At 36.0% G+C, this 12,900-nt stretch overlaps 1 protein-coding gene across 13 annotated transcripts in view; it reads left to right on the forward strand.

Annotated features, from left to right (window-relative positions):
• PTPN13 (protein tyrosine phosphatase non-receptor type 13) overlaps positions 1-12,900 on the forward strand; it is a 222,882-nt gene that overhangs the window by 177,711 nt on the left and 32,271 nt on the right. For all 13 annotated transcript variants that reach the window (XM_019025698.4, XM_063705403.1, XM_063705405.1 and 10 more), the window contains 7 exons: positions 577-941; positions 2,183-2,363; positions 3,779-3,937; positions 4,568-4,739; positions 4,839-5,049; positions 9,807-9,877; positions 11,607-11,668. In XM_019025698.4, coding sequence (XP_018881243.4) covers positions 577-941; positions 2,183-2,363; positions 3,779-3,937; positions 4,568-4,739; positions 4,839-5,049; positions 9,807-9,877; positions 11,607-11,668 — 1,221 coding nt within the window. The remainder of the gene's footprint in view (positions 1-576; positions 942-2,182; positions 2,364-3,778; positions 3,938-4,567; positions 4,740-4,838; positions 5,050-9,806; positions 9,878-11,606; positions 11,669-12,900) is intronic.

Consider the following 12,900-nt stretch of genomic DNA (forward strand, 5'->3'; position numbering starts at 1 on the left):
TTGAGGCACCAGATAGGAAAAAGTGAATGAAACTCTCTTGATGAGCGTATAAGTTGGTATCAGTTTTTAGAAAACAATTTGGAAATACTTAATTAGGCTATTAAAAATGGCCTATATTCTGACAGTATAGAAAATTACAAAGTAATAGAAACTCAGGTAAAAATTTACATACAAAGAAGTTCTTCTGGATTTCTATTAATAATGAAAAGGTAGAAACAACTCTGTCCAATAAAAGGAGAAGGCAGAAATAAAGGTATAGCCATCCATTGGACCATTATACAGGTATTAAAATTGTTTTAAAGCATATTTAAGGACTTAAGAAAATATTTATGATAGAACCCTAATTTTTGAGAGTATGAGACAAAATATATAATACTACTGTAGTTCTAACTTAAGGTATAAATTGTACAATATTAACTGTTATTTTATATATTATTTTCTCTAGTGAACATAACTTTTATTATCAGAAAATTCAATGCATACTTTAGTAGAAAGTTGTTCAATGGTTTATTTTCAAATAAATGCTTCTAAAATTCATAGAATGGTCACAAATCTCTTTAAATGTGTCCATTACAGACCCCGCTTCAGTCTCCAGCACAAGTACTTCCAAACAGCAGTAAAGACTCTTCTCAGCCATCATGTGTGGAGCAAAGCACCAGCTCAGATGAAAATGAAATGTCAGACAAAAGCAAAAAACAGTGCAAGTCCCCATCCAGAAGAGACAGTTACAGTGACAGCAGTGGGAGTGGAGAAGATGACTTAGTGACAGCTCCAGCAAACATATCAAATTCGACCTGGAGTTCAGCTTTGCATCAGACTCTAAGCAACATGGTATCACAGGCACAGAGTCATCGTGAAGCACCCAAGAGTCAAGAAGATACCATTTGTACCATGTTTTACTATCCTCAGAAAATTCCCAATAAACCAGAGTTTGAGGACAGGTATCATGAATATAATGTGAACCGCTCAAAGCAACTGGTTATTGTTAGTAGCAGTAGCAGCAACATGCATTTCTCTAAGAATGAAATGTATGTATCTGTGACCTTCACAGTGGTTAGGCAGAGGATGACTCTATTGAATGTCTAGCTATTGTGACTGATACTTTTAGTTAGCAAACCAATAAGCTCTCTAGTCAGTCAGCCTGAGTCTTTCTTCCCTCTTGAGCATATTTACTAGTAACTGAGAAAGTTATTTGTATTTCACTATTAATCATACTACTTAAACAGAAACAGAAGAGACTTATTTAGGCAGTAACACAGTGGGAGACTAGGGACCAGAAATATAGAGGGGAGATAAGGGCAGAGAGTTTGCAAAAGGTAAGACAAAGAAGATGGGGAAAAGAAGAAATGATTGAAAACATAGAAGCATACAAAGAGAAAGACTACATCAATACATTGCATAATTATTCATACATTTTACTCTTTGGTTATGTCTTTGTATCTATCCACATCCAACTTTATTTGTTCAAGTTTTTTTCCTTTGTATTTTATCCAAAATAACCACAGGAGTCAGACTTTTATTCTTCTTTCTTCTTTTCCTTATTACGTTGAAACACACATTAAGCTTCTGATAACATTAGCTTCAGCTTTGAATTAACAACTAGAAATCAAAAGAATTTTATTTAACCTATCTTGCTGACTTTATGCGGCTTAAAGAGCTTCATCAAAATAGAACCTAGGCCGGTGCGATGGCTCACGTCTGTAATCCCAGCATTTTGGGAGGCCAAGGCAGGTAGATTGCCTGAGCTCAGGAGTTCGAGACCAGCCTGGGCAACATGGCAAAACCCCATCTCTACTAAAAATACAAAAATTAGTTGGGCATGGTGGCACACACTTGTAATCCCAGCTACTTGGGTGGCTGTGGCAGGAGAATCACTTGATCCTGGGAGGCAGAGGCTGCAGTGAGCCGAGATTTCACCACTGCACTCCAGCCTGGGCAACAGAGTGAGACCCTGTCTCAACAACAACAACAATAAAAACCTAGACAGAGAATAAATTATTGTTAATTTTAACATTTAACAGATATGGAGTAAATTCATAGTCCAGAGTCATACAAAAAGTAACTAGGATCTCAATCAAAATCAGACATGAATATTTGTTAAGTGTTTTCTGTTTCTGGCACAAACTAACCATATTGACATTGAAATGTATTTGAAAATAGTCTTACTTCTTTGTCTCTGTAGTAATCCTTCCCCTCTACCACCGGATATGGCTCCTGGGCAGAGTTATCAACCCCAATCAGAATCTGCTTCCTCTAGTTCGATGGATAAGTATCATATACATCACATTTCTGAACCGACTAGACAAGAAAACTGGACACCTTTGAAAAATGACTTGGAAAATCACCTTAAAGACTTTGAACTGGTAAGTTGTTTTCTCTATATTTAAAAAAAAATCGATGTTTTTTAAAAGAAGGTATGTTCATAAAGTTTCCCTTTAGGGAAAAAGCTATCTTTAAAATAGCTTCATATGTGTGTCTAATAAATGGATAACATATCTGGTATGTTTCTGTGCTGAGAAATTAGGAAATAAGGCAAAAAGACCTGAGTATAAATCCTGACTCTACCACTGACTTGCTACAATTTGGCAGACTCCTATGGACCAATCACTTAATTCTTCTGAGCCTTGGTAGCTTTGACTATAAAATGGAGCAAGTAACCTCACAGGATTGTGGTGAAGATTAAATGAAATAACATATGTAAAGCACGTAGTATAGTATCTGCTACAGAGTAGACCCTTAGTAAATATTATTTTTGTCTGCTTCTCAAATTCTGATGAGTTACCTATTTGATTTTTAACCAAGTTTGAATGTAATTTTTTTTTCTCCTCCACACTTTTTTTGTGTGCTCAGATGGAATCCTTTACATTGTAATAATAGTCCTAGAACTTCTAAACCTACAAATAAGATTTAGAAACAAAATTTCCAAGTATAATATCCTTTACATTGATTGAAAGTTAGCCTTTTTAAATACTGCTTTTATTATCCAAGTAATAAATGTTTATTGTAGAAAAATTATTAAACAGAGGAGAAGATTAAAGCCACTATAATCTGATTACCCCAAAACTGTTAACATTTTGAAGCTAAGTTTCCAGGTACCCCTTTTTTTTTTTTGCCTATAATTGTGCATGTGTGTATTGGAGATGAGGGGTGTGCAGCATCTACATCTTCAGTTTCATTCTTAGCAATAGAATAAAAATAATCTTTAATTTTTCTTAGAAATCTTTCACCCTTGTAAACAACCTCCGTGTCTCATTTGAAATCTTTTAAAAGTATATTTTATTTATACAACAAAATTAATAAGATTGTGATAATCACCGGAAGACTTCATATTTTTACCAAAAAAAAGCTTTTCTGTGGCTCTTTGCATCTGTTTAGAAATATATGGCTCTTTGCATTTGTTTAGAAATATATGAATTTTTTTTCTGAACCTTTCCTCCAGAAGGTATTTTTTGATCATCAAAGTATAACCACTATTGTGTCCTTATTTATCCTAAAAATGTGAGAAAGAAAGCAGGAGTAAATTCTGTCTCTGCTGTCTCTAGACAAACATAATGTTGTGCTTAAACATAACTTTTACGTGGGATGCAGTGGGGGGACAGTCTGTCTAGAATCAGATAGACTGTCTAGAGTCAGACAGACTTGACTTCTTCACTTGGACAAGTTAAGTAACCTTTTAAGGTTTGACTTTCTCCTCTGTTAAGGGAAATAATAGTCATCTTTCTGTTTGTCTATAGTGCAGAATAGACAACCTAAAAGTATTACTGCTTTTTTCCCTTAGGAAGTAGAACTCCTCATTACCCTAATTAAATCAGAAAAAGGAAGCCTGGGATTTACAGTAACCAAAGGCAATCAGAGAATTGGTTGTTATGTTCATGATGTCATACAGGATCCAGCCAAAAGTGATGGAAGGCTAAAACCTGGGGACCGGCTCATAAAGGTGAGACATTTAAGAGGAATGGATTATTTGTGTAAATGTAGACAAAGAGCAAGCCAGAAAAAGAAGACTGAATTATTGTAATACTGTATTTATCTATTCGGTTTATGCTTTCTGTTTCCACCACTTAAAAGTAAAGGCCTTCATATCGTTAACAGTTTGGGAAATTATTTTATATATATATATTTTTTTTACTATACTTTAAGTTCTAGGGTACATGTGCACAATGTGCAGGTTTGTTACATATGTATACATGTACCGTGTTGGTGTGCTGCACCCATTAACTTGTCATTTACAAATTTGAAAGTCCCTTTAATCTCAGTAAGGCATAAAACAAGCTATCTTAGGTCTCAAGGACAGAAAGTTTAAATTACTTAGAGGATGAATTTCCTAGATTAGCAAAATAATGATACATTTGTTAGGGATTTAACATTATTTCATTGTAATAGCTTGATCGTTGTGCCTATGATTTCCATAATAAAGGGGATGACCAATAAATTAGAGATCACTGTTGTGAATCTCTTACTAGCTAATATATATTATAAATTAGGAGGATTATTGTATTTTCTTGGCAATTTAGCTTCTCTTTTCTAAAAATTGTGATCTTCACATGCCCCTTTCTTGTTTTTGTAGGTTAATGATACGGATGTTACTAATATGACTCATACAGATGCAGTTAATCTGCTCCGGGCTGCATCCAAAACAGTCAGATTAGTTATTGGACGAGTTCTAGAATTACCCAGAATACCAATGTTGCCTCATTTGCTACCGGACATAACACTAACATGCAACAAAGAGGAGTTGGGTAATGAAAAGTCAAACTTTGTACAATATGATTTTCTTGGTTAGCTTAAGAGTAAGTACTTTTATGACTGAGAAAACAAATATTTTCTATTATTTCAAGGTTTTTCCTTATGTGGAGGTCATGACAGCCTTTATCAAGTGGTATATATTAGTGATATTAATCCAAGGTCCGTCGCAGCCATTGAGGGTAATCTCCAGCTATTAGATGTCATCCATTATGTGAACGGAGTCAGCACACAAGGAATGACCTTGGAGGAAGTTAACAGAGCATTAGACATGTCACTTCCTTCATTGGTATTGAAAGCAACAAGGTACTCTGCAATTATTTATGAGTTTTGATTGTGCGTGTGTGTGCATTTCAGGTCATTGATTATACTTCATTCTCTGAAAATATATTACTGAATTAGTAATTCATAGACTAAATTGGCAGGACTTAATAAATTTAAAACAGACTTCTTGATAGGCGATTTTGAGAACACTAAGTGAATAATAGAATGGTTACCACATTTATCAGTGAGGATGTTTTCACTTGCAAGTAATAGAAAATAAAACTCAACTTTTGTTTAAACAAGAAAGGGAATTTATTGGGAGTTTTTTTTTGTTTTGTTTTGTTTTCTTTTCTTTTTTAGACAGTTTCACTCTTGTTGCCCAGGCTGGAGTGTGGTGGTGCAATCTTGGCTCACTGCAACCTCCGCCTCCCAGATTCAAGCGGATCTCCTGCCTCAGCCTCCCAGGTAGCTGGGATTACAGGCACCCGCCACCACGCCAGGCTAATTTTTGTATTTTTAATAGAGACGGGGTTTCACCATGTTGGCCAGGCTGGTCTCGAACTCCTGACCTCAGGTGATCCACCCGCCTTGGCCTCCCAAAGTGCTGGGATTACAGGCATGAGCCACCCTACCTGGCCCGAGATTTATTGGTTTATATTGGACTTTAGAAGTCCAGAGATAGGGTGGTCATCAGGTGAAATCTGATCAGGGCTCTACCTTAATTTATTTGCTGTTTTTAGTTATTTCCTCCTCCCTGTTATCAGTTTTCAAAAGACTACATCATTTTCATACTTCCCACCTGTATACCACATCACATCACCTAGAGCAATCTTCAAACAGAAATCTCACCAATCACTACTATTTAAGCAAGTACTGTGTACCAATTGTGTTATGCCTAAATTAAGGTCAATCTCTAAGTTGGAAGCAAGGGATAAGAATATACAGATGCTCCTCATACAGTGGGGTTACATCCCAGTAAACCCATGGTAAATTGAAAATATCATAAGTCAAAACCACATTTAAAATACCCAACCTACCAAACATCACAGCTTATTAGCCTAGCCTAGCCTACCATAAACAGTTTTACATTACTTACATTATATTATCCTACAGTTGGACAAAATCATCTAACACAAAGCTTATTTTATAATAAAGTGTTGAATATCTCATGTAATTTATTGAATACTGTAATGGAAATGAAACACAGGATGATTGTATGAGTATTCAAAGTATGGTTTCTACCAAATGCATGTCACTTTTACAGTGTCATAAAGCTGCACCATCATAAGTTGGGGACCATCAGTATCGATTGGCTTAAGCCAGTCCTGGCTCATTCCCAGAGCTGGGATAGGATTAATCCCACTGGAACCTCATGCCTGCTACCCATGAGGCATAGAACTACCACATCTACTCAACCTTATAACAGTTTCACATTATAAAACATGCTAATAGCAACTTTTCTTTCACTTATAATGGAAACAGATTGAGAAAATGTATTAGTTTCCTATTGCTATTATAAAAAATTACTATAAGTTTAGTGGCTTAAAACAACACAAGTTTATTATATTAACGTTCTGAAGGTCTGAAATACAAAATAGGCCTTACTGTGGTAAAATCAAGGTGTCAGCAGGGCTGCTTTCCTTCTGTAGGTCCCAGGAGAAAATCTATTTTCTACCCTCTAGAGACTCCCCATACACCTTGGTTTATGGCTCACTTCCATCTTCAAAGCTAGCAACTGCAGCACCCTCTGCTTCTGTTGCCACGTCTCTTTCTGTGACTCAGACTTTCCTGCCTCCCTCTTTCACTTATTAGGACCTCTGTGATTATAATGGGCCCACCCAGATAATCCAAAATAACCTCCCCATATCAAAATCTGAACCTAATCATATATACGGTTTCTTTTGCCATATAAATAGTAATATCTTCAGAGGTTCTGAGGATTAGAACAGAATCATTAGAATGTAAACATCTTGGAAGGGGATTATTCTGCCTACCACAATTTACAGGAATCCAGGCTTTCTAGATTACAGACTTAAGTCATATAAAGGAAAAATTCACATTTTTGTTTGTGAATTATTTCTTTTAAAGTATGGGAACTTGTTGATCAAATCATTGATGATAAGCTTATTTATTCCTTCTGAACCTTTAAATTAGATTATGTACTTTTTTTCCCCTTGAACATAGTCTTTGACTTGATTCCTTCATATATGTCTAAAAATTGGATTGGCATACAATTGTTTTCATAGGTCTACTTGAATGTTAATTAGGAGGGGAGGGAAGTCTTCAAACAACCTGGAAAGTATTTTTGTGAAAATTAACATTTTTGCTAACTTTAGGTCCAACTGAATATTTTGCCTCAAAATTAGTAGAGCACTCTTCAGCTCAGCCTTGAAGTCATTTTCTTTTCTTTCTGCTTTTATCTTAGCTGTAGTCACCAAAAATACAGTCATGGTAGTCACAGTTATTTTCTCCTTCGTTCTTCTTCTAGCTCTCTCTTCATTGTGTTTATCTACCCTCTTTTATTAAAGTCCATAGGGTAGCAATAATGGAGTGATGTATACTTGTGGTAATTATCTGTATGTCCACTTTCTAGAGACTCCTCATACTCCTTGGTTTATGACTTCCTTCCATAAAGGGAACTGTAAAGGGTTTAGGATTTTACTGTACTTGCAAGCTAATAAGCTAGCCTGTCTTTGTTACATGGATGCTGGCAGAAGACATAAAACTCCTGAATCAGAGATAAAAGACTATTACTAATGCATAGCAAGCAGCATGAGCATGGCATTAGTGTCAGTTCCACGTCTTCCAAGTCCCGTAAAAATGATGTATGTGACGCACCTCCCCCCGCCCACCCAGGCAAAGCAGTGCTCTGAGTATCACATCACACAAAAGGAACAAAAGCGAAACACACAAACCAGCTTCAACTTACACTTGGTTACTCAAAAGAACAAGAGTCAATGGTACTTGTCCTAGCGTTTTGGAAGAGGAAAACAGGAACCCATCAAACCAACCAATCAACCAAACAAAGAAAAAATTCCACAATGAAAGCATGTATTTTGTCTTTTTGCATTTTGGTGTATAAGCCATCAATATTCAGCAAAATGATTTCTTTCTTTAAAAAAAAAAAAGTGAAGGAAAGTAGAAATTTACCAAGGTTGTTGGCCCGGGGCGTTAAATTTACAGATTTTTTTAACGAGAAAAACACACAGAAAAAGCTACCTCAGGTGTTTTTTACCTCAGCATCTTGCTCTTGTGTTTCCCTTAGATATTTTGTAAAACTGATAGTTGGAGCTTTTTTTTTATTTTTTTAATAAAAATGAGTTGGAAAAAAAATAAGATATCAACTGCCAGCCTGGAGAAGGTGATAGTCCAAGTGTGCAACAGCTGTTCTGAATTGTCTTCCGCTAGCCAAGAACCTATATGGCCTTCTTTTGGACAAACCTTGAAAATGTTTCTTTGAAAAAAAAAAAAAAAAAGATGACAAAGAAAAACAGAGATAATATTGGAGATGTCCTGAATTTTAATAGGGTACATGCCATTAGGGCTTTTTGCACTAAAGGATGAACATGTACTGGTTTATGTGGACAAGCCATTATACCACCAGACTGCAATGCCAGTTTCCTCTACGGTGAAACCCCGTCTCTACTAAAAATACAAAAAATCTTAGCCGGGCGTGGTGGCAGGCACCTGTAGTCCCAGCTACTCGGGAGGCTGAGGCAGGAGAATGGCGTGAACCCGGGAGGTGGAGCTTGCAGTGAGCCGAGATAGCGCCACTGCACTCCAGCCTGGGTGACAGAGCAAGACTCCGTCTCCAAAAAAAAAAAAAAAAATGATGTATGTGGGCCTGTGGATTTGTACACGTGCAATGGGTTGTATTATAGGAGAGGAATGCTATGAGAAGAGCCTTGGGAACCCACCATTTTGTAGCAGTCTGTAAGAAAGCCTGTTTTTTGTTGGGGGAGAGAAGTTACCACATCCTTCATGGTTGCACACTGCAGATACAACCTTAAGAAATGGCCCAGATAAAAAGAGGTCAGGACCTTGCATTTTGGGGCTAGTCAGCAAGAACATACAGGGGTACTCAGAACTTTAAGTATATTGCCTCTCCCAATACTGTACACCTTAGGCAACTCCCCTCTTCTCTCAATTATCAGCAACAATAAGATTGCATACTAATCTTCTATTTCTGAGGTGCTATCTTTTTGGCTGTTTTGTACTTTGGGTGGTACCATTCTTATAATCCTTTGAACAGAAATATTTCATCTAGATTTTCTCTTTAATTTAAAAGAAAAACACGTATCAAGGGCTTTAGATATATAAAACTTAATGAACTGTGATTTCTAAGTTGTCTTTGAACTATTGACTAAGTGACAGTGAACCGAGTTATTAGATAATGAATATTAGCAGTGTTTTAAATAAAAGGGGAAATAGGGTGATATGTTAAACTGAAGCCCAGGGAAAACCTACGTAAAGAAGTGATTCTTAATCTTTTTTGGGTCAAGAATATCTCCCGGGCCAGTCACGGTGGCTCACACCTGTAATCTCAGCACTTTGGGAGGCCTAGGCAGGTGGATTGCTTGAACTCAGGAGTTCGAGACCAGCCTGGGCAACATGAAAAAACCCCATCTCTACAAAAAATACAAAAAAATAGCTGGGCATGGTGGCACATGCCTGTGGTCCCAGCTCCTTGGGAGGCTGAGGTGGGAGCGTTGCTTGAGGCCAGGAGGATTGCTTAGGCCTGGGAGGTCAAGGCTACAATGTGCCAAGATAATTTACAGTTGTCTTTTTTTACAACACAGAAATGATCTTCCAGTGGTCCCCAGCTCAAAGAGGTCTGCTGTTTCAGCTCCAAAGTCAACCAAAGGCAATGGTAAGGATATATTCATTTTACTGTACTCTCCTACGGTAATGGGAATGTAAAATGGCACATCCATTTTGGAAAACAGGTTGACAATTTCTTAAAAATTATAACTTACACCTAAAATATAATCCAGCTTTTCCACTGCTAGCTGTTCACTTGAAGAAAGTAAGCCTATATTCTACATAAAAACTTGGACAGAAATGTTTCTAGCACTTACTTGTAATAGCCAAAATTTGAAACAACTCGAATGTCCAAAAACTGTTGAACTGATAAACTGGTTGTAATATATCCAAACAATGAAAAGCTACACAGCAATAAAAAGGAATGGATTATTGATACAAGCAAAAAAATAATTAAAATAAACTCAGAATAAATGTTCTGAATTAAATAAGCCAGAGCATAAAAGAAATAGTTCATACTGTATGATTCTATTACACAGTTGTAGACAATGCAAATTATAGTGACAGCAGCTCAGTGGTTATGCGGGACAAACAGGGGAAGGAAGCATTTAGGGGAACAGGAGAAAGAGATTACAACTATTATGTTTCATACTCTGCCAATATGATTATTTTGAACCGGTGGTGTATTATTGGTATACTTTTTCATTTTTCTTAGAAGTTTAATAATATTTTTCTTGCAAGGAATATTAAAATCCATTCTTGGACTCTTTGTAACATCATCCACAGAATTCTAAAGACTTGTCTATAAAAATTCCATCTCAACTTTTATCTTTCTAGGCAGAATTATTTCAGGGTCATTCCCAAATAGAGGTTCTTAAATGTACTTACCCATATTTGTTTCTTTCTTTGTTTTCTTATAAAGTTTTCCAAACTCTACCGTATTTTTCTCAGTCTCTTGAAAATATAATTTAATGAATGAAGTTATGTTTAAATATGTGATGTTTTAGCTGTAAGTGAAATATAATCTCCTTTTTTAATATACTGAATTTTTGTAATGATAGCTAAGAATTAAAATTAACATTTGGTTTGAAAATACATTAAAAGTTCTTTTCTGTTTTATCCATAATTTATTTTCCTGTGTTGAATTGATAGTCTTTTTGAAATCAGACTTTAAAAAGCTTACTACCTTCTTTTAAATAGTAAAGTGAACATAGTTAAGCACCTGTGATGGCTCACCCATTCAGTGTGAAAAATTATAATCAGTGTCTCACATGAACCATTCAGCCCAAACTGAGCTTTGATGTGAACTATTTTCTTTTAAGAAATTAGCTTTTTCCTCACACCTGTAATCCCAGCACTTTGCGAGGCCGAGGCGGGCAGATCACGAGGTCAGGAGATCAAGACCATCCTGGCCAACATGGTGAAACCCCGTCTCTACTAAAAATACGAAAATTAGCTGGGCATGGTGGCGCACACCTGTAATCCCAAATACTTGGGAGGCTGAGGCAGGAGAATCGCTTGAACCAGGGAGTCAGAGGTTGCAGTGAGCCGAGATCGCACCACTGCACTCCAGCCTGGCAACAGAGCATGACTCTCTGAAAAAAAAAAAAAAGAAAAAGAAATTAGCTTTTTCCTTGGGATAAACCCAAAAATATTAGAGGTTTGGAATCAAATATTATTCCATTTATTTGGTTTTTAATCATTTTGTAATATGAATTATTTTTGTGTACTAATAAAAATAACAACATCCCAGAAATGTGAGTTTTCTTTAATTATTTTGATGTCCCTCTTGTGGTTTGGATTGGCTCATCCCCTTACTTCCTATATTGTCCTTTCAGGTTCCTACAGTGTGGGGTCTTGCAGCCAGCCTGCCCTCACTCCTAATGATTCATTCTCCACGGTAAGAAAAAGCCCACCCTCTTTCATGTCATACCTCCTTATCTGAGGAACCGCATGTTTGTGTTTTGAACCAAACTAATTTCATATTTAAATATTTGTCTTCTTTAGATATTCATATTAATAGTAAGGCTATATTTTACTGAATTAATAGGCCTTGCTAAGTAAATCATACAACATAGAGCCTCACGTAGGTAACCGTACATCATTTGGCACACACTCAGCTTTTAAATACACTAACCAGTTAAATAGATAACTTTAGTGCGGAGATTTTTCTTATTAATGTGTAAAATTCTTTTGATTGTCTCTTAGACCATGGGAAGAGAAGAATAATATAATTAAGAGTGGAATTGTTCCTTTGGGCTATTTTTGGCGAGTAGTAACCTTCAAGTTCAAATCTGTGCAATCAGTGAGGAAAAAACAGAAGTAGCAAAAAAATAAATAAATAAAAAATAGGTTTACTTGCTTTTGAAAGACTTAGAAAATGCTTTACCAAATGATTAAATGAGAGAGCTTTAATCATTTAAGATTAGCACAGAGAAATCTAGGGATGACTTAACAAAACTAATACATAGTTAAATTCCATTTCATGCTCTTCTTAAGTCTACTTTTATGCCCATTTGGCTAACATCCCTTTTTGTGGTTTTCTTCCTGGTATGTAATATACATTTCTACAGTGATCAGAGCTGGATCTTCATTTCATGGAATTGTTTTATTCCACATGCATCCCATACAATATGTTCTGAACTTCAATATGGAATGGCTTTCCATGTAAAATACAGTGCTGAGGGATTGCTCTTTTATTAATCTGAAAGTCTTATTATGTCAACATGAGCTGGCTTTAGTGTGGGAGGAGAAAAATAATTTCATGACCAGAATTCCAAAATTCTACACCTTTCATTTCATTATGTTGTCTCAAACTTGTGATTTGGTCTAGCAAGCCATGAAACGATAATTACAGCAGAACATTTTAAGGTAGTAATGATTGAGACACAAAAACAAAAATTTTTTGTTATTTGTATGTGTTGAAATTGAGCTACAGCAACACTCACTATTCTCTGTTTATTCAGAACGTCTTCAATTTCACATAGCCAAAGCAACTGAATTTTCGTGTATTTCTAGTAATATTCACACTGTATAGTGCTCTTCTTTTTAAGTAATCAGTATGTTGTTGAAAGAAAGAAGAGTTGAGTTTTTGTGAAATTAACATAAAACCCTAGAAACCAGGACTTTTGC

This window comes from Gorilla gorilla, chromosome 3 (genome assembly GCF_029281585.2).
Source record: "Gorilla gorilla gorilla isolate KB3781 chromosome 3, NHGRI_mGorGor1-v2.1_pri, whole genome shotgun sequence".
In the NCBI taxonomy this organism is placed as follows: domain Eukaryota; kingdom Metazoa; phylum Chordata; class Mammalia; order Primates; family Hominidae; genus Gorilla; species Gorilla gorilla.